This window comes from Wyeomyia smithii, chromosome 3 (genome assembly GCF_029784165.1).
Source record: "Wyeomyia smithii strain HCP4-BCI-WySm-NY-G18 chromosome 3, ASM2978416v1, whole genome shotgun sequence".
Classification (NCBI taxonomy): Eukaryota; Metazoa; Arthropoda; class Insecta; order Diptera; family Culicidae; genus Wyeomyia; species Wyeomyia smithii.
The window spans coordinates 241,243,339-241,271,172 of NC_073696.1; the positions used below are offsets into that span (position 1 = coordinate 241,243,339).

Sequence of the window (27,834 nt, forward strand, 5' to 3'; positions counted from 1 at the left end):
CAGCTCGTAGTCGGCAGCGAGGATAAACAATTTGAACAAATAATAGTAGACTTAATGACTTATTAATCAAACACTATCAACAAAGCTTTTGGTGGCTTCTATGCATTACCATGAAATAATAAATCCGCATTGTTGTGTAAAACTTACAATAAACTTTGTACTTGTCCAGTGGTATACAGAAAAATTTGGTTTTTACGAGACTCAACAGAAACAGACAGAGTTTAAACTAAGAAATTACATCAAACATAGAGCCAAAACGAATGCGCCATACTATCGCACAATCCCCTTTTCAATAATACAGTGCTAACAGAAGTGAATAAAATTCTTTACAGCAGAGATGCCAGATGTTTTTGAAAAATGTCTGCAACTATGCGAAAAACCGGAAAAATGTGCTCGAAATCTGAAAAAAATCTATCCGTGATCCGAAAAAATTTTGCTCGCGCAGGCAAAAGTCTGTAAAAATCTGCACACATTTTAAGGAAATCTGCGCAAATATAAGGAGACTCTGACAAAAATCTGCAGAAACCGTGGAAAAACTGCAAATATCTGCAAATCAATAAATATCTGCACACGGACTCCAAAAATCTGCGTTTTGCAGACAAATCTGCACATTTGGTATCACTGCTTTACAGCAATGTTGTTAACGTTAAGCAGTGAAGCAATTGTAAAGTAGGAACAAACTTTAACGAGATTCACGTGCGCCACCACATGTACCCAGTATCAACTAAACGGTATTATAGCAAAATACAAGCCAAGATATGAACCTTTCCCATAATAACTGTTGGAAATTTGAGCGACGTCGTTCGCTAGAGCTTGGCACTAGTTTGAATCATAATGAAAGAATCTCGTACAGTTTGGTTTTGACCGACTTCGTACTAGGTATTTTTATTGTTTTTCACAGTTACAATGTTTTCAAATATTGTTACAGAACAGTCGATACATATTCATGAACGTCTTAAATTAAATGAGGTATACAAATTTTGCGTAGAACGCCTGTTCTCCATCTAGGTAAAAATTATCAAAAGAGATTTTTCCCTTGTCCCACGAATTTCGTTGATGTAGGTAGAATGCCATTAGTGACTATTTCTTAAACTGCTTCAAGAAATATCACATGGAATATTCTTGATTACACCAAGGCGATTTCCAGGGTAACATTTCAGAATTTCGGTGAGAAAATTACAAATTTCTTTTAGTTTTGACTTTGTATGTCTCCGCGTTCCATCATTAACTAAACACTATTCGATTATGGCTATTATAGAATTTCTCTCAATTGAAAATGTCCATAGATACAATTTCATAAATTTTCTCGTGTCATTTATTTGTTTTTGTCTCTAAATCCATACTCAGCACAAATCAGAGCAAACTATCGGGATAAAAAATGTACACTTCTAACGGTCGTTCCTCGGGTGGCAGGAAACAACGAACAACTACTGCTATTCAATTCACAAAGAAAACTTCACACGTAATTGAATTTTTCGAATTTTTGGCGCCATTTGTTTACTGCTGTCGTACAACCTAACACCTATCTGTAAAAAAGGGGGACAAACGCTTCCCCCGGCAAAGTTACACTATATAGTACAGGTACCTCTAATTAAAAACCCCACCATTCTTCGACTGTTTTTCCCTTAAAGGGCCTCTCCTTCGGTTACTCTACTTTTAATGTCCTTGTGCCTTCGGAGGGTTCTAGCCGCCGGCAGTGGAATACCCTGTCTACGTAGCAACTCGTAGTCTCGGGTGCCGATTTCGTTTTTGATATCAAGAGCGGAGTTGATCATATGTGGAGTCCATCGCTTTGGGTTCTCTGGCAGTGTGTTCAGAAATTCCATATGCTGTTGCGACAGTTTACTCATATCGAACGACGGTACGTCGTCCTTATCGAAGATGGAATGGTGCTCGAAGATGCCCATGTGCGAATCCTCACCCGTTCCGTTCATTTCTACCGCATAATGATCCGGCTGAGGTTGACCGTTTTCGAATATCGTTTCTGTATCGGGTTCCACTTCGACATCAATCTCCGGTTCGAGATCCTGCTCTGGTTCTTGTTCTTCCTCATCATCATCCAAATCTTCCGCAACAACCATCGCGGACAGATCCTCCAGTCCATTTTCGTGTTCATATCGCTTAAGCATGACCAACGTGGGAATGTGCAAACATTCCTGCTTGCGCAGAATTTCGTAATTTTTACCACCAACTTCGTTTTTAAATTCCAACGTTTTCTGCAGTTCGAAATCGGAGAAGCCCTTGGTATTGCTCGATAAAGCTTGCAGAAAATCGATCTGCTGCTCCGTTAGGCCGTTAATATCGAAAAACCCTTCGGGTTCCTCGGCATTCATAATATCATCCATATAGTCTCCGAATGGGGCGGTTCCGTTCATTGTGGCCCCATTAGATCCCGGTGTGACTAGACCTTCCAACATCTCGCGGTAACTTCTCTTTCGACTCATCACATCCACCCCATCCAGATGGGCCGCATGTTTGTACTTTCGCAGCGTTTTTGCACTAGGCAACGGCATTCCATCGTTCTTCCGCAGCGAGTCGTATTCCTTGCTGCCGATAATTCGCCGTATATCCATGCAGGTGCGCAGCTCGAACGGAGTCCACTTCTTCCGAAAGCCGGTCATCGATTTGAGGAATTCGATGTGGGCGCTGGTGAGAGTTTGCTGCTGCTGTGGCTGTTGATGGTGCTGTTGTTGTTGCTGCTGCTGCTGGTGCTGCTGCTGCTGTTCCTGGGAGAGATGGTAGGATTCTCCGTTTACGGAACCATTCTGGAATAGCTCGGAACGATTGTCTTCTTCACCGTCCATGTCTTCCGGTTCTATCTTGCCCGGATAGAAGCTGATGTCGGGATGAACTGCAGAAATGGAGAAAAAGAAAAGTGAAATTAGTAAAGGAAGTGCTACAAGCTCTGAATTCAATGTTATCCGTAATAAATTCAAGTTTGTTGAAAGGGTGAAGGTCGTTGTTAAAAATGAACATTAATTCGAAAAAAAAATTAGGTTTCATTCATAATTTTGCCTTCTGAACCTCATAGAAAAACACATCAACACCATTTCAGTATAGAAATGCAAATATTAATTAAAACAGTGAACAATGAAAGATCAACAGAAAATAATGATAATTATGGGATTTGTAAAAAATTACAATAAACTAGAAAATAGACTGGAAACATTTAGCATAATTGAAATAACGAAGAATAATTTATTTTTCATGACCTTATTTTGCAAGTAAGCAGCATTGGTATGTAATGGCATCCAAGCGTCATCCGTCAGAGTCAAAATTGTTCATTATAATGTTCGCATTGAAAACAATGAACAAAAATTCCCGATATTTCATGGGTTTATCTTCACACGCACTGACAAAACTACTCATGCACTATCAATCACAGTAACCTATGAGCAAGCAGAACAAATTTGACAACTCTATCAATCGAACTCTAACCGTGTTGGCGAAGACAGTGAAGCTACTCCGTCCAGAAGTGTGCGCGATCAAAGAACGGTACCCCGCCGCGTCGAAAACGGACACCGTGTGGCACTGTGGACGCCGGATACGCCTGTTCCGGCATCTATCACGTCTTGGTATTATCGGACAACAATCAGAGCATCGAAAGAAAACCCAGTTTTCGGACGGCCGACGTTCCTGAGTGACAAGCAGCTTTAAAGGATGCTGTAGAGGAAGACCGAGGGAAAAGTGGCTACATCACAGCGTGGGCTGGGTCGTGGGGTCGGTGCAACCGGCCAAACAGTGAGAAAGTACCTGGCGAACATGAACATACATGCTAGTAAGCGGCAGTCCCGTTTAGCTTACCCTAGATGGCAACGACTGGCGGGGCACTTCGTGTTTTACTTCCCTCACAAAGGAAGTGAGCTTCGAGATGAAGTTCGTTTCACACCCCAAGTTCCCCAAGAAGGTGCTGCTGTGGATGACAATCAGCGAGAAGGAAAGTCCAATCCGCTCTTCTTTCGCTACGGACTGACCGTGAACGGGGAAATTTAGAGTACGAAGTGCCTGCCGGAAATTGGGTCGTTCATAAAGAAATATCATAAAGGCGAAGACGCGGTGTTCTAGCCGGATCTGGCGTCGGCCCACTACTCGAATTGACTGTTCCGGTTAAATACCGGAAGGCCGCTTGCAAGTTAATACATAAAATCAAAATCCGTATATTTAAAAATCTTAATATCACCATATTATCCTGATTGTATGGTCTAAGAAGAAACTTCATACCTTAGAATAAGAATGGGCACAGACTCGACTTTAGCAACTATCGAGGCATAACCCATCTCAATTTCGCATTCAAATTAACTGAGGCCTAACGGATTTCGAGCGAGACGGTCAACAAATTACGAGAACACAACTTGCAGACACATCATCTGTTTATGGATTCCAAAGTGGCGTACGACTTAGTGAAACGCAACGAGTTATGGCTGATTATGCTTGAATATGGTTTCCAAACAAAACGAGCAATCTTGAATGTTTCACACCGAGCGTCAGGATAGGGGGTGAAATTTAGAACGCGAACGTTGGCAAGAGGACGAGCCAGGGTAGGGAAATGTACTGGTACGCTACAGTATTTACACGGCAGCAGCAAGATTTTTGTGATTATCTCTGTGGAATGAAACACTACGCGACAGTAGCCGCTACCGAAATTTCATACGATCTGCTTCATCTCTTGCTTTTTGTCACGAATTCAATATGAACAACAATTCTCTCGCTCACTTCTTTTTATAGTGTTGTCATTGTATAGATCGTGTGTTATTGACTGTAGCTGGCTGTAGTATTTATTGCATTTATTACGAATTGAAGTGGAATCAATTTTTTTAGCGTCAATTTTTATTTGGGCACGAGAACGTTAATTGAATTTGTAAGATTCATGCTTTTATTGTCCTGTTTTTGATTACATATGCAAAATTTGGATGAGACTTTCGCTACAGCGAACTATTCTCGAATGAAAAGGTTTAGAAGTTGAGATTCAAATTTTCCGGTGTACACGATTGATGATATTTTTCGGCAGTACATACATAGTAATTATTAATTTTCCATCTTATTACTGTGCTAAACTATCGCATGATTGCCAATTATTGTCATTCGCACAATGCGTCAGTCGAGATATCGAAGCGGCTGGAGATGCAATTTTTCTCTATAATACTTTATTAGTTGTTCAATCTTGCTTTTGAAATATGACTGTAGCAATCAAACAAACCAAAGTTCCATTTGAAACCTGAACTAGACTACCACAACATGGTATACCACTTCTCTCTTCCACTCTGCCAGAACATTCCAAGCCAGGGGGTACAATCGATATGAAAAATATCGCCAACGCGGGTACGCGGACAAAAAAAGGTTGAGAACCACTGTTCTAGGATATACGGACGATCGTAGAGCTGAGGTCTTCACGGCTCTCAGAAGGAAAGCTGCGAGAATTGGACTCCTTGTAAACACTGCCAAAACGAAGTACATGGTAGCTGGCAGAGAGTGTGATAGTCCTACAGACGTTGGTGCTGCGGTTGTGATGAATGAGGATACTTTCAAAATGGTTGATGAATTAGTTTATCTTCTTACACTTGTAACCTGTGATAATGAGGTGAGTCACGAGATGAAAAGACGTTTTGCAACAGCGAACAGAGCTTCTTGCGGATTGTCAGCTTAAGTCTCGCAATCTACAAATCCGCATGAAATTTGCGCTGACGCTGATCCTCCCGATGGCGATCTAAAGACATGAATCGTGGACGTGGAATGAGGCCGATCGGCAAGCGCTTGGGGTCTTCGAGTGCAGAATCCTGCGATCAACACTTGGTGGCGAGCTAGACAATGGGGTGCGGTGCAGGTACATGAATCACAAGACCAAGTTTTATGGAGGCGTATTCTGGGTTTGGCATGAAATCTCTATAATTTGTCGCCATAGAAGTAATGTTGATTATGATGAGAAATAAAAACGTAAAATTCGTTAGAACTAAAAACAAGATTATCAAATTGCCGAAAACAAGAGTACCGAAAAAAAAACATTGCAAGACGTGCATGAAATAAAAATAACAAGAAATTAATACAATTAAAAAAACGAAAAGAAAGGCTTTTGAATACCATCGCAAAGTATCACAAGACTTCGAATATAAGTAAAAAAAAAGTAGAAAAACAAACATATAAAAAAAGAAAAAAAACAAAACCCTCAAACTCCATAAATATAAACAAACATTTTGAGGAGGAAATACTATTTAAAATATTCAAAAATGCAGTACAGGATCAGTTTATTTTCACAACTTTTTCAAAGTAACCATCAATTTTCATTGGAAATTCCTCCACATAAATTTTTTTACTAATCCAAAACTGAAACTTTTTACGGTGATCATCTGAAACAGTTTCACGTTTTCGTACAAAAAAGGTTTGATCAGTAATTAACTAACGATTTTTTCTTAGTTAAATGCTCAATTTCTAAGTAAATATTGTGTCTTCAATGTTGTATAACAAAAGTTCTGATTTCAATTCAAGCTACTTTTGATTGTTTTGAGAAGATTACAATTCGTCAGCGGTAGCAATTCTCCGACCTGTTAAATCGTCTTTCAAGAATTGATTTTTTAGCGAATCAACCTCAATCTGAACATCCCCAACAACGACAGGCGAAAATAGCCGTCAAATGGCAGTGACGGGGCATCGGGGTTGATCGGCCCGTTCGCCGCGGTTTCCTGCCTAGTGGCAACCAACAAGGTGAAACACGGTGCAAGTGCTGGTTGTTGCCGGTTGACGGCGACGGTGAATGGCATTTTTCGTTTGCACGACCGAAGACGGTCAACAGCCGACAGGGGGCCCTGCCACCCGACCGACCGTTGCCACCCTTCCCTTCGCACACTTTCGAATGATGTAATCGAAGCTGTACAATTCCTACCGATAAGATTCGTGCTCTCTATTCTGTCTAAAGTTGAACTAAACAGGTCATTTGTAATTCGAATGTTTAAGTTCTCGGTTCATAACCATACTCAGCGACTCCGAATGGGATATTCCGAAATTTTTTCTTGTTTCAGAATTTGGCTTCTATCAGACAAATGAATGCTAATCCCTAATCTTCAGCACGGCGTGAAGGTCGACGCTGTCACTGTGTTTGTCCCACAGTACAGCACAGAAGGAAAAAAACAACAACACAGGAGAATTCGCGTCATCCGCTTCGATGTGCGGTCCGTGGTGATACAGCTCCCTGCACCCGTGGTTGACTCGCGAAAAGGCGAGCCAGTCACGTCGAAACGTGGTTCCACGATACACTCGACGACTTTGCAGCGACCGTCGTAGAAGCGTTTAGAGATAAAGTTCCTGCGGGAGAGTTGCAGCCGCATGGGGGGAGGCAAACGAAGAGGCGCGAGGTGGTGGCAAATGGTCAAAGTGGCATTTCGCTCATTCAAACACCCTACCTTCGAGTCGAGCCTGACGGCGGAGGCCACAAACTCACGCGGTCAGTCGCGACACGATTACAGCGACGCGCTAACACGGTAAAAAAAATGGTGCGTCATCCGTCATCGGTGCGCCATCATCGTCACGATCATCATCATTATCAGTGCGCTGCTATTGAAACTAGTCGTCTAGATGACGACCACGAGGTGGCTCAATGATTGATCGATTAAGACAATGGAGTTAGGATAAAAACAGAACAAAGCACGAATCTAGAATAGACGAATGATATTTGAGATTGTCTAGAATTGCCACATTATTCCGGTTGAATCCGACGGTGGCCATTTTGACTCGCAGCTGCGCAACCTAAGGATGGATGGATGGTGGCAACAGCAACAGAGTGCTGCCTGTGTGCCAGCCACTGTTTGGCCGTGTGCGGCTCGGCCCTGTTGGAACGGAACACATGCCGCCGTTCATGTACGCGCTCGTTTGCCATTCTCCGTATTCTGCGCGCTGGTATTGGTTAGCAGGTACTGCCGCGAGGGTCATACATTCGAACCGCGAGGCAGATTACTACCGCCGCTACTACTGGCTAATGACGGCAAACTTCGATGATGATTGCTGCGAATGGATGGCGTGGTGATGCGCTAGAGAGCGTGACGCGAAGCGGCGACCTGCCTGATGGCCAACGACGAGGGTGACAAAAGTGTTGCAGCGGCTGCGACAAATTGGGGCAAACGGCGGGCTCCGAACGATGATAACAATATGGGTGTTTTTTTTTGGTCACATTTGTTCAAGGCAAACCAGGCCCGGTTAGCACATGAACTCACGGACAGCACCGTCGTTTCGTCGGGCTGGTGGCAGCGATGTGGCAAACTTTGGAACTCCCTTGAAAGTTAACTTTCCGGCAACAGTTGAACGTGCGTCCAACAGGGACCCGCATCGTAGTATACAGCGGTAACGACTTACTGCTGGTGAAGCAATTCAAACATGCGCTCTCTGGACCATTATTTGCACCTTGAGTCGAGTTGCGTCACCCAAACTTGACATCGGCGCCAGCTGAACGAACAAACTTGCAACCGCAAACCAGAAGAGTGTTCCAATGCAAGACGTCCTTTAAGTCATATGTTAATTCGTGATACTGTTTTATAGCTTGTCCTATTAGAATCATTTTATCTTTCTTCTTTTGGTGGTATTCTATACTGCCCAATCTTAAGCAAAAAAAAAAAAAAACAAAATTATTTTTTATTAATCATTACTTCCAGGTTCGAAACCCGATTCGACACGATATTTTCTTCGTTAGTCGTTTAAAGACTGGTAATATTTTTTTTTTTCGTGAGGTCATAGATACTGATTATTGTTGTCTGTTGCAATACTTTTAGTGCAGACACTCAAACACTTCCATGATAGTAATATCCAGAATACACAAATGATAATTCAAATCTAATTTAAACAGGAACTAAAATTTGCTGCATTTGGCGACCTAATCTGTTTTAAAAATGGCGTTTGACAAAACTTTTGTAAATGCTGCCACAACTTGTTAAACATTTCACTGAATATCTAAGATGTTGAGTTCTGGGTTGGTTTTGTTTGAAAATAAAAGAAGAGAGCTTCGTAGCTGCAAGGTTCATTCTAGAATCAGGCCATTCGGTTTCAAACGCCTTAAACATCAATTTATTGTCAGGTTTGCCACGCAGGCATTAGGCTTCACGCAAATTCTACAATACTTCAATGGTTTCTTTTTGTCACTCCTATCATAAAGCTTTGAAAAAAAAAATTATTATAATTGGCAGGAGAACTAAGGCTGGGTATATTATAGGCAGATGTACGCACAAGCACCGATAAATAAAAAGCATGTCACTGGCTCCCTCAATTGTGATAATATGAAGTGCGAAATACAAGCAACAGCAAGCAACCTTTGCAGCATCACAGTAGTAGTGAGAATTATTTACACAAAGAAAAAGCTGTTATATTTCGAGCTTCGATGTACGACTTAAGTAAGGCTCGATTTTCATGCAAATTTAAGATTACAACTTTAAAAGGGTGCGACTTAGGAATAAAACCAATCAGACATTACTCTTACTACAGTGCATTCGTAAATGTTAAATAATCCAATTTTAATATTTAAAAATGCGTTTCCTGGAGGTCTCCAAAATAGGTCTCCGCAGCCGTGACAACCTCCCCATTTGACCCAATTTTCTGCCCGGCGAGTGACTTTTTCAAGTTTGGAAACAAAATCAAGCCGCACGGAACGAAATCTGTAGAATACGAGAGGTGGGGCAGCAATTCGTACCCCAGTTCGACCAATTTGGCCGTGGCGACGGATGAAGTGTGTGCTGGTGCATTGGCATGGTTGAAAAGCATTTTGCTCTCTTCAAATGGAGTTGTTTTTCTGTAATTTGACATCGAATCGGCCCATAATTCGGCATAGTAAAGCCTTCTAAATGTTTTCCAGGTAGTCGATGTAGATCACACCGTGTGAATGCCAACAAAACGGTAGGCATTTTTCTCCGGCTGATGAACCAGTCTTTGCCTTCTCCGGAGCACATCCACCGGTTTCGACTGTTCCTTGGACTCTGGTGTGTACCAGTGAATCCATGTTTGTGCTCTGAAGTAGTCTCGCGATTGTGCTTGTTGTTCGGAGAGAGTGGACGCGGTACCAAACTCCCAGCTCTTTGAAAAATTCGCATACAGGGGGTAGACAAAATGGTTGAGACAGGCAAAATTTTGTCAATTTTCAAATAGCCAGAGCTTCGCGAAAAATGAACCAATTTTGATGAAACCGGTTTCATTTTACTGGAAAACTATTCTTGTTTCCAAAAATTACCAAAGAATTTGACGGGACCAACGGGCCCCGGAAATAATCTGGATTTTAGGAGTGTATGTCAAAATGTGCATTCTTGCAACGCTTAGAACTCCTTCTGACTTTTGGTTTCTTTTAGGTTTATATGTTTCCAATAAACTAGAATTCATTCTGAGTTCATTAATACCCAGAGTTTGAAAACCTGTCGAAGAACCATCGAGATATGCATTAATTTAGTATGGGTGTTGTTTTTGGCTGTTTTTTCTTGTTGCGTACCATTTTCCTTGGGCAAAATGAAACTCAATGAAACTTTGTGGGTGTGGTAGGCCTTAGTAAAAGAAGCAACTTTGCAAACATTTTTTTGAAAATTTATCTGGACTAAAATTTTAAAAGGTTTGATTTAAACCTTTTTCTTATTAATCAACATATCTAAATAATGGTTAGAGTAAATGGATAACTTCTAGAAAATTGTCTGAACTTTTATTTAAAAATAAGAAAAAATTGAGTTTCAGATCCTACAATGAAAAAATATAGTTTTAAAAAACAAAAAGTGATTTTAAAAATATCGGTTATTTGAGATTTTTTCAAAATGAAGGATTTAAGATAGACAACTCTTCAGAACAAACCACAGTGCACACTCTTGAAGAAAAAAAGTTTTTCTAACAAAAACTTTTTCATGTGCCATGTACCCAACCCATACCCAACAGCAAAAGAACTGCAAAAAACATACTTAATTAATTCATATCTCAATGGTTTCTCGACAGATTTTCATCCTTTTGGTACCAATGAACTCAATCAATGCTAGTTTTTTGGAAACATAAAAACCTAAAAGAAAAACCTAAATTAATCCACCTAGCGGTCAGACCCAGCCTTTCTCATTCAAACTTATTATTTGTAAAAGTAGATTTACATGAACGCTTCAATCCAATAAATGTGTATTCACTTTTTGGGTTCTAAAATAATGATGTTGTAATTGAAGTAAAAAAAATGAAATTTGACGTAATGTAAATGCTCAAGAAAAAGCGAAATAAAGGAGATGACTCTTAATTTCGAACAATTCAATCACGAGCGATACCGGGAACATTTAAATAGTACGATACCACATTTAAATTATATTGAGGCCACCTTTCCATAACCACATATCAAACTGTTATGAAGTTTGTTATTTGTAAGTTTGAGAGATGACTCGTTCGTATGACACTAGTTATGTTCAAATAAGTCATGTAATCTTTGAAATAATAGACTTTCGTTGTTTTATTAACAATTTAATACATAACGGTGGCTTAAGTTCAATTATAATCAAATGAAATGGGAACGTATAGGGCAGCCAAACTTTGAAACCACGTGTTCAATCATAATTCATCAGTTAACCCTTAACTAGCCCGCTCATCTGATAATAGCAAAGCAAGCAAATAGAAAACTGAGTGAGTTTAAGAATTCTTCGGAATATGTTTCTTTTCATAGCTAGATTTCACATTTCTAACAGGCAAAGTAATAGTCCGATTGCAAAAAAATCAATAGGGTCTTATGGGGTAGCTAGACCTTTCATATGACACTGATTTTGTGGAAATCGGTCCAGCCATCTCTAAGAAACATGAGTGAAATTAAACAGTCTTCAGAAGACGTTTCTTTTCATTACTTTTGAACCACAAGTTCAATCTTTATAAAATTCAAAAGTTTAAGGGTTTTTCAGGTAACCCGTGCATTTGATACCAATTTTATTGAAATCGGTTGTGTGGTTTCTGAGATATTGCTGTTTCGTGATTTTTACAATTTCAAAATTTACAAAAAATTACAATCATTCTGTGCCGAACACGCATCAGTACTGGACGTGTTTGGTGATCGGTCCGATAGAGTATAAAACAAAAGACGTGTGAACAAGTGTTGGCATTGTTTGCCTGGTCGAGTGAAATAAATCCGGGTTCAAGGTCGTTCCTTTGTGCAACTGTTTCGCATCGTGACTGCCAGCTGGTGCGTAAGCCGATTTGGCTGCTGTGCTACAGCAGTGGACGAGACACAAACGAGGAAAAAGAAGAAGCCATCAGTGTCAGCGAGTCGTATCGCTGTGTGGAGTGATCTCACACCTGGCTCGCTGCTGGTGGCTGTTTGGTGCTGCTGTATTGGTGCTGCTGGCTGTAACGGCTGCTACTTCGAACGATCGGACAACCAACCTTACTGGAAGGGAGAAATAAAAAGGTACGTGTTCTTGTCAGCGCTAGTGCGCTAAACTTAGCGCGATGGATGTAGATCCCTCGCCTCCCGCGCCACCATCCCCGAACCCCTCTGACCCTGACCCTTCTGTTACCCCCTCCCCTGTTCATTCTTCAGTCCCCCCTCGCCCCAGGCTTTACCCAGACGGAGCCCAGGGCAGCTATACTGTTTATTTTCGGCCAAAGGCAGGACCGAAATCGAAAAAGTTGAACCTCTTGCAGATTTCTAAAGACCTGACGAAGGAGTACAAGGGCGTGACCGAAATTTCCAAGGTCCGGCCTAACAAGCTCCGTGTCGTGGTCGGTAACCTGAAAGAGGCCAACGATATAGCACGCGAGTATCGCGTTTACATACCCGCACGAGACGTGGAGATCGACGGTGTCATAACCGATTCGAGTCTGTCCGTCGAGTGTATACTGCAAAGTGCCAAAGGGTGCTTTAAGAACAAAACGTGTCCCGAAGTAAAGGTGCTCGAATGCAAGCAATTGCGGTCAGCATCGATCATCGGTGGCAAAACAGTATACACTCCGTCAGACTCGTTTCGAGTTACGTTCGCCGGGTCTGCACTACCAAGCCACGTCTCGATCCACCGGGTTCGTCTCCCTGTGAGGCTCTACGTGCCCCGCGTCATGAACTGCCTGAATTGCAAGCAGTTAGGCCATACAGCCGCCTACTGCTGCAATAAGGCACGTTGTGGCAAGTGTGGGGAGTCTCATGCGGAAGATTCTTGCAGTGTTAACGCTGAAAAGTGTATTCACTGCGGAGAAAATCTGCATGAGCTCTCGACATGTGCGGTGTACATGCAGCGCAGGGATAAAATAAAACGGTCTCTCAAAGAGCGTTCAAAGCGTTCCTACGCTGACATGCTGAAGAAGACCGTTACCACTTCTCCCGTTACTTCGAACCCCTTCGATCTGTTGCCCTCTGAGGAAACCGATTCTGACGATTCACCAGCGGGAGCATCTTACGCCAATCCTGGGGAGTCTAGAAAGAGGAAAAATATTTCCTCTCCTAAACTTCCCAGAAAAGGTCCTAAGATTTCTCAAAGTGAAATGAAAGTTACAAACAAACCAAACAGTGCTGCGGAAAAACCGAAGCAAACTCCTCCTGGGCTGGCAAATTTAAAGTCCCAGAAGGAGTTCCCAGCACTGCCAGGAACATCTAAAACCCCAGTTGCTCCTTTTACACTCCCAGTTGATGAAACAAACTCTGGATTAGTGAAATTTTCTGACATTGTGGACTGGATTTTTGAAACTTTCAATGTACCCGATCCAATTAAAATTTTTCTTACAGCATTCCTCCCAACAGTTAGATCATTTTTGAAGCAGTTGACTGCCCAATGGCCTCTCCTTGCAGCGATTGTATCCTTCGATGCCTAATTCAACTGCGTATATGTAGGATTCTATCTCTGTCTTACAGTGGAATTGTAGAAGTATTTTACCAAAAATTGATTCGTTTAAAGTTTTGATAAATAAAAACAAATGCGATGCATTTTCCCTTTGTGAAACTTGGCTTACTTCAAATATTGATCTCAACTTCCATGATTTTAATATTATTCGCCTTGATCGAGACACCCCATATGGAGGAGTACTTTTAGGGATTAAAAAGTGCTATTCTTTCTATCGTATTAACCTCCCCTCGATTCCAGGCATCGAAGTTGTCGCATGTCAAATGACAATACAAGGTAAAGAGCTTTGTATTGCCTCAATATATATTCCCCCCAGAGCACAGGTTGGGCAACGGCTGCTCTTTGATTTAATAGAACTTCTTCCCTCGCCACGTTTGATTTTGGGAGACTTCAACTCTCATGGCGTGGCTTGGGGTTCCCCATACAATGATAACCGCTCCTCTTTAATCTATAACCTTTGCGATGACTTCGACATGACTATTTTAAACAACGGTGAAATGACACGTATCCCGAAACCTCCAGCGCGCCCAAGCGCTTTGGATCTATCCTTATGTTCGACGTCGCTACGGTTGGATTGCACATGGAAGGTAATCCTCGATCCTCACGGTAGCGACCATCTGCCTATTCTTATTTCAATTACTAACGGGTCAACTCGCATGCGACCAATTGACATTCCGTATGACCTCACACGAAATGTCGATTGGAAGTTATACGAGGAAATGATTTCAAAAGCGGTCGAGTCGATTCAACATCATTCACCACTTGAAGAATACAACCTCCTCGCGGGCTTGATTCTCGACGCCGCGTTGCAAGCCCAAACGAAGAAATATCCCGGCGTAACGATCAAAGAACGGCCTCCCACTCCGTGGTGGGACCAAGAGTGCTCCGATGTCTACACGCAAAGATCCGACGCGTTTAAGGCCTACCAGACGGGAGGTATACCTGGCGACTATTTACGGTATTCGGAGCTTGATACCAAGCTTAAAAGCTTGGCTAAAGCAAAGAAACGTGGATATTGGCGTCGGTTCGTGAACGAGACGTCGAGGGAGACATCGATGAGCACTCTTTGGAACACAGCCCGAAGAATGCGGAATCGCGTAACGGTCAACGAAAGCGAGGAGTCTTCAAGTAGGTGGATATTTGATTTTGCCAGGAAAGTATGTCCGGACTCTGTTCCTGAGCAAAATATTGTTCGCGATGCGTCTCCGGGCCACGACGCGATAGAATCACCTTTTACGATGGCAGAACTTTCAGTTGCCCTCCTGTCCTGTAACAATAACGCGCCTGGATTAGATAGAATCAAATTCAACTTGTTGAAGAATCTACCCGGCAATGCCAAGAGGCGCTTGTTGAACTTGTTCAATAAGTTCCTGGAGCAAAACATTGTACCGCAGGATTGGAGGCAAGTGAAGGTGATCGCCATCCAAAAACCAGGGAAACCAGCTTCTAATCACAACTCTTATAGGCCGATTGCAATGCTATCCTGTATCCGGAAATTGATGGAAAAAATGATACTCCGTCGTTTAGACCACTGGGTCGAATCAAATGGTCTACTATCAGAAACTCAATTTGGCTTCCGCCGTGCCAAAGGGACGAATGATTGTCTTGCGTTGCTTTCAACAGATATTCAGCTGGCGTATGCTCGTAAAGAACAAATGGCGTCTGCGTTCTTGGACATTAAGGGGGCTTTTGATTCCGTTTCTATTGACATTCTTTCGGGTAAACTTCACCGACAAGGATTTTCTCCAATTTTGAACAATTTTTTGCACAATTTGTTGTCCGAAAAGCACATGCATTTTACGCATGGCGATTTGGCAACTTTTCGCATTAGCTACATGGGTCTTCCCCAGGGCTCATGTTTAAGCCCCCTTCTTTACAACTTTTATGTAAATGACATCGACGAATGTCTGGCAAATTCATGCACGATAAGACAACTTGCAGACGACAGTGTAATCTCTGTTACAGGAGCCAAAGCTGCCGATTTGCAAGGACCATTGCAAGATACCTTGGACAATTTGTCTGCTTGGGCTTTACAGCTAGGTATCGAATTCTCTCCGGAGAAGACTGAGATAGTAGTTTTTTCTAGGAAGCATGAACCTGCTCAGCTTCAAACACAATTAATGGGTAAAACGATTTCTCAGGTTTTGGTACACAAATATCTTGGTATCTGGTTCGACTCTAAAGGCACCTGGGGTTGTCACGTGAGGTATCTGATGAAAAAATGTCAACAAAGAGTGAATTTTCTTCGTACAATAACCGGACAATGGTGGGGAGCCCATCCAGGAGACCTTATAAGGCTTTACCAAACAACGATATTGTCTGTTATTGAATACGGGTGTTTCTGCTTCCGCTCCGCAGCAAACACACATTTGATCAAACTGGAGCGAATACAATATCGTTGTTTGCGTATCGCCTTAGGTTGCATGCAGTCGACCCATACGATGAGTTTGGAGGTTTTAGCTGGAGTACTACCATTGAAAAACCGCTTCTGGAGCCTGTCTTCTCGTATTCTAATCAAATGTGAGGTCTTGAACCGTCCCGTGATTGAAAATTTTGAAAGGTTAATCGAACTTAATTCTCAAACCCGTTTTATGACATTGTATTTCAATCACATGTCCCAAAATATTAACCCTTCTTCGAATATTCCAAATCGTGTCGACTTATCAAATACTTCTGATTCTACTGTGTTGTTCGATACATCCATGATAGAAGAAACTCGTGGAATCCCGGATCATTTACGCGTGCAGCAGATCCCTAAAATTTTTTCCAATAAATATCGAAACATCAACTGCGACAATATGTACTACACTGACGGATCACTTCTTGATGGGTCCACTGGCTTCGGTATCTTCAATAACAATTTAACCGTCTCCCATAAGCTCGATAATCCTGCTTCTGTTTACGTCGCAGAATTAGCTGCAATTCAGTACACCCTAGGGATTATCGAAAAAATGCCCACGGACCATTATTTCATCTTTACGGACAGTCTCAGTTCCATTGAGGCTCTCCGATCGATGAAAGATGTTAAGCACTCTCCGTATTTCCTGGGGAAAATACGGGAACATCTGAGTGCTTTATCCGAAAAATCTACTCAGATTACCTTAGCGTGGGTCCCTTCTCACTGCTCGATACCGGGTAATGAGAAAGCGGACTCTTTGGCTAAGGTGGGCGCAACAAACGGTGATATTTATGAAAGACCAATTGCCTTTAATGAATTTTTCGCACTTGTACGTCAGAATACGATCATCAGTTGGCAAAATGCTTGGACCAGAGGGGAATTGGGAAGGTGGTTACATTCCATAATCCCCAAAGTATCGACGAACCCGTGGTTCAAGGGGTTGGATGTAGGTCGGGATTTCATTTGCGTGATGTCCCGGCTTATGTCCAATCACTATAGATTTGACGCGCTCCTCCGTCGTGTTGGGCTCGGGGAAAGTGGTATCTGTGCCTGTGGTGAAGGTTATCACGACATAGAGCATGTGGTTTGGTCATGCCCTGTACACCGTGACGCCAGGTCTAAATTAATAGCTTCCCTGCAGGCCGAGGGTAGACAGCCGGCTGTTCCTGTTCGTGATGTCTTGGCGAGCCGTGACCTATCCTACATGTCCCTTATATACGTTTTCCTGAAATCCATCCACGCCCCAGTCTAGTCCCGTTCCCCTCCGTCTACACCCAACAAAACGACAAGAACACGTTTGAACCTTAAGCACAAAACCAGCAACCAGACCCCGCACAATAGAACCAGGACCCAAGGACTACGAGCCTCTGTCCCAACTCACGACATCGTGGCTCAGCAGAACGAATCCATACATGCCATTCGACGATTATCAGACGACCATTGAACAACAAAACACTGATTGGAAATCCCATGCTAGTTTTAAGTTAGACTTAATTTCAGCTCGTAGTCGGCAGCGAGGATAAAAAATTTGCTTTAGTTTTAAGTCATCAGATATAATTGGCGCCGTTAAACATTAAATTGTATTTGTGCCGTGTCAAATAAATGTTATGTGAAGAAAAAAAATAAAAAAAAAAAAAAAAAAAATTACAATGAAATTTAATAGGGTCTTATGGGGCAGCTAGACCTTTAATTTAACACTAATTTCGTGAAAATCGGTTCAGCCATCTCAGAGAAAAGTGAGTGAGTTTAAGTAGATATGTTTCTTTTCATAGCTGGATTTCACATTTTTAAACATAACAGGCAAAGTAATAGTCCGATTGCAAAAAAAAACAATAGGGTCTTAGACCTTCCAAATGACACTGATTTTGTGGAAATCGGTTCAGCCATCCCTGAGAAACATGAGTGAGATTAAACACTCTCCAGAACATGTTTCTTCAAATAACTTCTGAACCACACGTTCAATCTTCATGAAACTCAAAAGTTAAGGGTTTTTTAAGTAACTCGTTCATTTAAAACCAATTTTATTGAAATCGGTTGAGTTGTTTCTGAGATAATGATGTATCGTGATTTTCACATTTTTAAACATAACCTCTAAACTAAACATCCGATTGCAATGAAATTCAATAGGGTCTTATGGGGCAACTAGACCTCTCATTTGCAATTAATTTCATGAAGATCGGTCCAGCCATCTCTGAGAAAATCGAGTGGGATTGGGAGAGCGTTACATACACACACGCATACACACACACACATACAGAAAATGCTCAGCTCGTCAAACTAAGTCGATTGATATACGAGATTCGACCCTTTGGAGCACTTTTATACCATTGGTTTTTCCAGTGATTGCTATACTTTTCTAGGAGAAAGGCAAAAAGATGTCTGAAAAAGTTCTAAGAGTTGCAAAAATGCACATTTTGACACATACTCCCAAAATCCGAATATTTCCGGTGTCCGTTGGTCCCGTCGAATTCTTTAGTAATTTTTGGAAACTAGAATAGTTTGCCAGTAAAATGAAACCGGTTACATCAAAATTGTTTCATGTTTCGTGAAGTTCTGACTATTTAAAAATTGACATAATTTTACCTGTCTCAATCATTTTGTCTAACCCCTGTATATCTCCGATACATAAAATAGAAACAGACAAGATGTTCGTAACTATCGAAATGATGATCGTAACTAAATTATTTGAAATTATTCTTGATCACCTGCTGTTTCACACATCATCTCTAGTGCTCAACACGGTTTTTATCCTCCTGATCGTTCTGTGACCACTAACTTTTGCTCAAAACAGTGATTCTACGAAACCGGTTTTGGCATGGTTGTAGTATATTTCACAAAGCAAAATAATATCGAGTATGTCTGAGCATTAATGGTAATTCGCTAATATCTAAAAGTGGTAGTCAAATTATATTTTATATTGAGTTAAAAAGTCTCAGTAATTGATTGGTAGGTGTCTGATCTACGTAAAATGTCAGCAACATGTCGATTTTGCCCCAATTCCCCTACAATACTAAAATAGGTTCAGATTAACTTATTTGAAATCTGTTTAATGTAATATCAAGGATGTAAGCAATACTCAAAGATACAATAACAATTTGTCTTTACATGATCCTCCCCCTTTTGCGGGGAGGGGGTTGCATTTTTGGCCAGGGCCGGTCAAAACACAGAAATCTCGCTTCAGCTATGAGACAGAATCATCGCGTCTTCCTTGTGGGATAGGATTATGTGAAGACCAATTGTTATTGTATCTTTGAGTATCGCTTACAGTCTTGATATTACGTTAAACAGATTTCAGAAAAGGTTATTTAACGTCGAGATAAACCTATTTTAGTATTGTAGGGGAATTGGGGCAAAATCGACATGTTGCTGACATTTTACGTTGATCAGGCACTTACCAATCAATTTCATAACTTTTTCACTCAATATAAGATGTAATTTGACTAGCACTTTTGGATATTAGCGCATTACCATTAATGCTCAGACATACTCGATATTATTTTGCTTTGTGAATTATACTAAAACCATGCTAAAACCGGTTTCGTAGAATCACCGTTTTGAGCTCAGTTTCTGTCGGATTTAGGATCTGTTTTTTTTTTTCAAATATGGTTAAGAAGATGCTTATATGCAGACAAACTCTTAGAATTTTGATATTTGGTCCTAAAACAAAATGACGTCGAAAAAACATCGAAAATTTCCGATTTCTAAAAAATTCAAAATGGCGCCATTGTTGCCCCTAAAGTTGAAATATATTTAAACTCGGAAGAGTTTATTTTCGCAACAAACTTCATCAAAAAATCAAACATAGAAGCCGAGGCAGAAAAATGTTGCACTGTGTTATAAACCTTCTAAAACAACCATTATTCCTTCCACTCGGAAAAGAAGGTACAACTTGAAAAGCCTGAAATTGGGTGAGGCTACACTACAGTTTTCAACTGAGACCAAACACTGCGGAATAGTTTTGGAACAGAAAATGAGCTGGAATGCATATATTGAAAACGTAAACTGTAAAGCTACGAGTGGCCTCTGGGCGTGTAGCAAAGCTTTTAATAAGCATGCTTTTTTTTTAATAGCCAAGCAGTACTTAACGCACTGAAAGCCATTACATGTACCTCTAAGCTAGTACCGGAGTACATCCTTCCACTAAGGCAACTGGCAGAAAGTAACCAAGTCTGCTGGTAATACTTTGTTTCTGGTCACTGCGGAGTGGAAGGTAATGAAAAATACAATACGTTAGCCAGACAGGGGACATATACCGATATTAAAATCGGTAAAAATTTGGGTCCAATGCTAACTGAGGATTGTTTCGATAGGTCGTAGTGGGTCGTAAGTATCCTACACACATGGGAACACCCCAATGACACAGCCTGCTCTCATTCTGATATTTCTCAGACGTCTTCGATGTGCTGTCCTTCCGAGCCCAAAACGTCGAAGGGAACCTAATAACCGATGGGACGGATGGCCATGCGGTAGAAATAACATTTTGAGGTTGAACGGTGAAGAAGAAAGATTTGTCGACAAAAACCGGAGAGGACTGAGACAAAACAGCTGAAAAGGACAGCATCCCTGCCAATTTTTTCGAGGTCGCTGCCGTAGATAATTTTTTTACAGAAAGTCTTTAATTTGAAAATACAAGTGCTGCGCCCAACATTTAGATTGAAGAAAGGTTAGGCCGCGTGGAAAAAGTGGATAACTGACAGGAAAAAATTGTGGTTGGTTTTTATTTTTATCAACAACGCCGTGAAGCACTTACCATTGCTTCGCGGAGCATCAAGTGCTCCACAGAGCACGATTTGGGAATCCCTGGTCTGGATACTCGTGGCAGACATATCGTGGAAGTGATCGTCGTTGTCATATCGATTTTACCTGCACTATTCACAGTTCTCTGGCTTCGATTCCCTCGCGTACCAGTTCGAGTAATGCTCCGATGTTTCAAGTACCGAGTTACAAATCATCTGAGGAAAACGATAAACATTTTTAAAAATTCACCTTTTGCCCAGAAAACGTGGCTTTTTTAAATGATATATAAAAACTGGTATAGCTTTAGGACCCAATTTGCTCATCGATTGAAAAATGCAGGTGCTCCGCCAAAAATTTTGGCATGAAAAAGTGCTGCGCCGAGCAGAATGTCTGTGATCCCCTTCCACAAAAGCTCAAAATAATGGTCGCAGTGGTCCAAATTTTACGGCGCGGAATTACATAAAAAATACCACTCCGTGCACAGCCGATGGTACAAAGCACCTTGGTAAAATGCATTTGTTGGAAGATCGAATCCGGCTGCTGACACGTACGTTTCTGTACAAACTTTTCAGTAAACATATTTGCTGTTCTGTGTGCTAAGTGTAAGGTTCGAAAGAGTGTATTTACAAATTCAAACAGATCTTTCTACATTTTTTGTAGATTTCGTATTTACAGCTCAAGGAGGAACATGATAAACGGCATTTTTTTTCCTGTCACGGAAAAATATTGTTTGTACATGATTAGTTGGATTAGTGAAGATTAGTAATCTAGCTAAACTAAAATCACAAGGAAACTTTGTTTCCATCAAAAATTTATTCGCAGGATATTTTACTAAGAACAAGATTCTGGACTCACTAGTGCCTTTTCAAAAAATCATGACAAAATTAGTCGAAAATCGGTTCACTAGAGATGTTTATCGCAAAATGTATATCAAAATATCAAAAGTTAAACATCATGTTGTGGCAAAACGTAAACTAGTTTTTTGCAGCGACAAAAAGCAAATCCTCAATTACTTTTAAGAGTGACACGATTCTTCAAGCAGAGAAGTTTTTAATTAATTTCAATAGTATTTTAAAAGAGTTGATTAAACTTATTCAATTTGATTTCATATCTGCACGCTGGCCTTATTTTGTATTTCGATAAGATAATTTTTAATGTTGATTTATTTCAATTTTTTCGTAGAGTTCCTCATCTCTCTTGTTGTCGGTATTTCAAATTTACAAGTTTTCCTTTGAAAAAGTTTTTTTACTGTTTCCGAGTCCATTTTGTTTTTTTTTAATCGCCCACCGAGCAATTTTGCTGTGTGAAAAACCTTCTGGAACATATTCGAATAGTCGAAGAAGCTTCTATACAAATAGACTTATTGTAAGTAGAAGATAGAGAAAAATTAGGGATAATGAATTAGGGGCCATCCACATACCACGTGGACAGATTTTTAACGCTTTTGACACCCCCCCCCCCCGCTACCCCTCCGTGGCCAACTGCCCATATAAATTCTAAAAAAATTGTATGGACCGTGGACATTAGCCAACCCCCCTCCCCGCCAAAGCTGTCCACGTGGTATGTGGATGGCCCCTTAAACACTCTTCAATATTAAAATTGCCATCAAGCAAAATTAGATCATTTAAGATAAATTCCTTTTTAACAGAAAAAAAGCCCGTGGCTGTTATAAAAATTCCTGACTTTTTCAGGTTAGATAAGAGTCAGTCTTCTGATAAATTCTGTTTTTTTTTTTTTTAGATTATTTCAGATGCTAAGTTGTCTCAAATGAAAATGTTAAGTCCATTGTGTCCAATTAGCAGAAGGGTCAAGTTTCGACGACATAATATTAGTATATAAGCTTTGTTTTTACACTAGAATGTACTAACTTGTTCTCAATTACGAAAACATACATTATGTTTACTAATGTTTAAACAAACACATTTAAAGATCAAGAGGTTTTTGGGATTCGCTCAAATTTCCAATGATAATCATGCATATACAGGACTATTTTTAAATTTTTCCTATCTATCAAATTTTTCTTCCTGAAGGAAACGATTCCAGAGAACGTCTCCACATTTCATGATGATGGTAATGATACTGAAAGCAAGGATTTTTCAACATTGGTAGTCAGAATATGTCATAAGTTAGCAATTGCCAGACAAACCACAACTATAAGAAATATCCAAAAAATAATTTAGCTGAGCTTCTGCTGCCGAATGAAATTCAGCGCCATTGGTCCGGACAACGAGGACGAACCGCACCAAGAGACGCCATTTTAGCCAAACAACGCAAAGCCCTACCCGAAAGGGACTGTACTGAAGCCGATCGATGATTACACAAGTCCTCCCGCGCTGCAGTACCTCCATCCACTGTCCCCGCAAGCTTTGTCTGGTTAAAACTATCGCACCAGACCCAACCGTTGATGAAACTGATGATGGCGTTGATGACGATGATTATACCGCCACTGGCACCATTCCACCCTTTCTTCACCCGTCGACCGGTGATGATGACGCCCGGCATGACATGACCCTGCTGCTGCGGCCACAGACCGTATTTGCTACTTTGAAAACCCACTCGTCGCGTGAAACTGCACTACCCATACAGACGAAGGGTTCCGTCCTGTTCGTGTCCGTATTTCCCAAACGGCGACGGTACACCGCGAGAGACGCACATCCAGAGGGACACACAGCCTGGTTTAAATCCGGGCCATTTGCTAAGCGAGGTGAACTGGAATATGGACTCGCTCGGTCCCTTCTTGCGCCGTGTTGTGGCCCGCTTTGCTCTTTGTTGTTTTGGACTCGGCATCTCCACGCCTGCAGACACTTCACAGCAACCGGAGTACGAAATGTGTGCACGAGAGGAGGAGAAAGAAACGGGACAAGTGAGGGAAACGTGCCGAGGGGATTGTTGAAAGGAAGCGAAAGGAGAAGAAACTTGGGCCAACATCAGGCTACAGCTGCCGATGTGTTTTCGAAAAAGGACACACCACCACCGTGCAAATAAGCGACCAGACGGGTTTGGCCGCGGTATCGAGTGCTGCGAGGGACAACAGATGGTCACATTTTGACTCGAGCCATATTTCTACCCGCGCTTCGAAACTGCGTTGGAAGAACAGAATGGCCAGTACTAAATATTTACGAAAGTTTTTCATTCGGTTTTTGTTTTGCAAAAATGTGCCCCACATTGACGTAAAAAATAAAGCCCCTAACGAGAGACACTCTACCGCATAACATTCGCAGGTAAAGAAATCAAGATACTTTCACGCTCTAAGGACACACTCTTGCCTCGCTGCATCATATCTTCCTCTTTGTTTGGAGGCTGTGCAGAAAAAAAAGGTTGCTTCAGAGGAGCCAGCATAAACGCCAAACCGAGGGCGGATTTCATCACACTGTGCCATCATCATCGTCCATCACAGACCCAGATTTCAGTAAAGCACCGCACCGTGCCCCGCAAGAGTATCATCCGCAGAAAACGGGCCATGACCGAGAGCCGTAGCGCGCTTGTATGTGCGACTGTATGGGTGTGCTACCTTATTGCCTGCCTACGCCGTGTGCGTCACCGATGCCACATGACTATGGCTGGATGCGCGCGGTAGGGGACAAACAGCACACGGACAACGGCACTCTCGACTACGGGTGCGATAGGGAAAAAAATACCCTGAACCGGATGGCCGCACAACAACGACGACAAACGGCGTTGCTGCTTGCTCGAGGCCACCGACGTAACTCCGTTCGTTGGTATGAGTAGCAGGACGGACGGCAGGTAGACGAAGGAAACACGCCATTATAGAAGACTTCAAGCCACTGCGGTCCCCTTCTCGAGTTCGGTTTCAGCTTCACCTTGCTTTCGTGACGACCGTCGCCTGGGGACACGCTCGACGGGGGGATTTCTCAGAATCTTCAATGGGGTACCTCTCCGAGGCTCCAGCAGATATGGCCTCCCGAACACGCCACGGTAGGTCGCATCGCTAGGACTGTGTTCGAGCGTCGTCAGGGTTTACTTGCTTCCCTGCAGGTCGACCAGTCGGATCGGAGTTGCCTCACCAAAAGCCATCGGTTAGGGACGAACAAAAGCAGGAAGAGAAGTGGGAAAGATATCATTGGTCGATGATGATGATTGTGCCGCTGACACTGATGGGGCCCGGAATTCTGTGCACGGGCGGCAGAACGGACGCGACTAGCAAGGGATGAGGAAAGTTTTCCTAGCCGGCACAGTTGCCACGGTGCGCGTAAGTCCCATACAGCTTGACGGGTGCGGGATTGTTATTGATTTTTGTCTACGGGAGCAGCGAAAAAAAACGTGTTTATATAACAATGCTTCAGACCATTGGCTGTCTTATCAACTCTCGGGTTGCATTTTGATTTTGTCCCTTGTTAGACAAAACGGAAAATAAGCAACTGTCTAACTCCGCCCGTGCAACCTGTATACAAAGAGCTACTTTTTCCAATTTTGTGTTTTGTTGTCTACGTTTCAACGACAGGAATTTTTGATCCAAATAACATTTTCAGGATACGATTTCTTAGTCATCTAATGTACGATTTTGGGCTTCTCTGATAGTTAGAACCATTCCCTGGGATTTTGAGCAGCCTTATTTAGATTTTTGTCTGTCTAGTGTTGGTTTATCAAAGCATTCCAAACACTATTGACCTTTCTTTTATTTTTTTCCAACCCGCTTCTAGTCTTTAGAATATTAGGCGTAATTTTTTTGTCAAATTCTAGTTCAGAAGTACAACTTAATTAGAGATCATTGTCTAAATCCATTTTTGTGGTTTTCTAGAGTGCATCAATTTCATCGTGCTTTTACCAAGAACCATCTCTTCACTCAATTTTCAACTTTTTAGTAACTTCTAAAATAATTTGGGAAAATGTTTTTCGATTTTTATTGGTATACCGTAATAAATAGAACTGCAGGTTAGATGAAGGAAATGGGAAATTCAGCTCAAAATAATCTGAAATCCACAGAATCCAATTAACCTGGAAACAAATTCAAAAATCGCGATTGCCATAAAAAAATATTTGTTCAATAGTCAGATTTTTTTTAATTCAAAAGTAGAAATAAATTTTCGGAAAATGTTATAAATTTTAACAAATCTGTTCAAACATTGTTCAAAAATCATTAAAAACTGTTTTATAGATTAGTGAAAAATCGAAAGAGAAAATATTGAATGCGAAAAGTGTGCAAAACTTTTTTTAAGCAGGATGAAATATTGATGGAAATTTCACCCTCGATAATTTTTTTTTCTACCCATCTTTGACCTCAATTATTCCCTTCTGATGAACAATTACTCACCACTAAAATTGACCGGATCCTCTGCATCGGAAACGTCCCTGGAGTGCCGCTGTTGCGACTTGGCCTGTTGGTTCCGGTTGTGATCGACGTCGCCGCTGTCATCTTCCTCCACAAACAACCGACCAACTGTGTCGGTGTCCCGCACGTTGAAATCATAATTTGGCCTTAGTCCGGCCTTTTTCAGTGTGTCCACGTAGCGCGAAATTGTACGCAAACTAGGCAGCTGCAGCTCCCCGTCCTTTATCAACGATTGATACGCATGCACTCCGATGGCAGCTTTTAGTTTAACGGCTGCTTTAACGTTTGGTTCCTTCCACTTCTTGCGGACATCGTCGTCCACGTCGGCTGCGGACGGAGCACCCGGTGCCTGCTGAACCGGTACACTTTCTCCGCTCTCACTGCCATCCGGTGCCGTACCTCCCTGGCCGGATAGTGCTTGGAGCTTATCCCCCATCCGTTTCAGACGTTTCTTTGCAGCGTAATATTCACGCCTCACCGTTCCATACCGGAGTTTGGTGTTCTCAAGCGTTTTATTACATTCAACTAGAGTGGTTAACAGACGGCAATTCTCCTCCCTCAGGATGGATACTTCGTTACTATCACCTGACACCGAGCCAGCGCCATTCTGTAACAACAAACGCCGTTGCCTATTTGCACTGCCCAGCTCCTGATCAGAATCCCCAGGCGTGTGAGACATGATCACTTCAAAACTACACTCAAATTAATCCAAAACTAATTGACTTGTTTTCACTTCGTAGCAAACCAAAGCGTTAGCTTATAATTCACACTACTAACTAGGCGTTGTGGTCACGAGAAAAACAAGCCTCAAACAGCGAATTTTTGTAATCGGAGGGTACGCAGCAGTAGGCCGCTGCCAGTTTGCAACGAAGCAGCCGTATTCTGCCTGTCGCTGCTGCGGCCGATGATAGAGATGACGATGACGATGATGATGGTGTAGATGACGGAAACCAAGGCCTGCTCCTCTCCCAGTCCGTCACACACTCAATGCGAAGCGGATCGGTTCCCTTGCGTGGTGCACTGTACCTACAGCGCTCAGTGTGGACGTCCGACAACGACGACGGCAACAGTAGTAGTGGTACGAGGGCGAGGTGCCTGATGTATACGAGAAGTAAAAAAACGCGATTCCTGCTTGGCTGGCTGCTCTTGTGTCGAGCGGATCTCGGTTCACATTTTTCGCCTTCTTCAGAACCGCACAATGACCACGTAACAGGGCACCTTCGTTTTTCGTCAAACACCTCGCGAAGGAAATTCAATCATTCACACTATATGAGCCCGACACTACTAGCACTGATAAGCAATTGTAAACAAATCAGCGATTACTATCGCACACTGGCGCGGCACTATAAAATTTCCTTTCGACTTTTCCAAAGCACGCTCTTTGTATGTTGAAAACAACAATAAATGAACTTTTTAAACCAAGCAGAGAGCGGAGTAATTCAATTCCTATGGTTGAGACCACCGTGTTGTTGCTACCGATATTCGCCTACGTGCGCAAATAGCCGGAAATGTGGTTTTCCGCTTCTCTTCCGATTAATGGTTTATCTTCCACAATTTGCTCCAACGAGAAAAGAACCAACACCCGACCGTCACGTTTAGCAACTACGGAAAGAATGAAG

General features: G+C 41.9%; 1 protein-coding gene across 1 annotated transcript; it reads right to left on the reverse strand.

Moving 5' to 3' along the window:
* Positions 1 to 1,287: 1,287 nt before the first annotated feature.
* On the reverse strand, positions 1,288 to 27,834 carry LOC129730019 (uncharacterized). Its single transcript, XM_055688969.1, has 2 exons — positions 26,198 to 27,834; positions 1,288 to 2,851 (listed from the first exon to the last, which is right to left on the reverse strand). Exons 1-2 carry the CDS (start codon positions 26,892 to 26,894, stop codon positions 1,626 to 1,628), a joined length of 1,923 nt encoding a protein of 640 aa, XP_055544944.1. The 5' UTR covers positions 26,895 to 27,834; the 3' UTR covers positions 1,288 to 1,625.

Coding starts and splice junctions, on each gene's coding strand:
- LOC129730019 (XM_055688969.1), bottom strand. CDS start 26,894: ATGTCTCACACGCCTGGGGATTCTGATCAGGAGCTGGGCAGTGCAAAT. Junction 2,852..26,197: donor GGATCCGGTCAATTTTAGTG/GTGAGTAATTGT, acceptor CCATTTCTGCAG/TTCATCCCGACATCAGCTTC.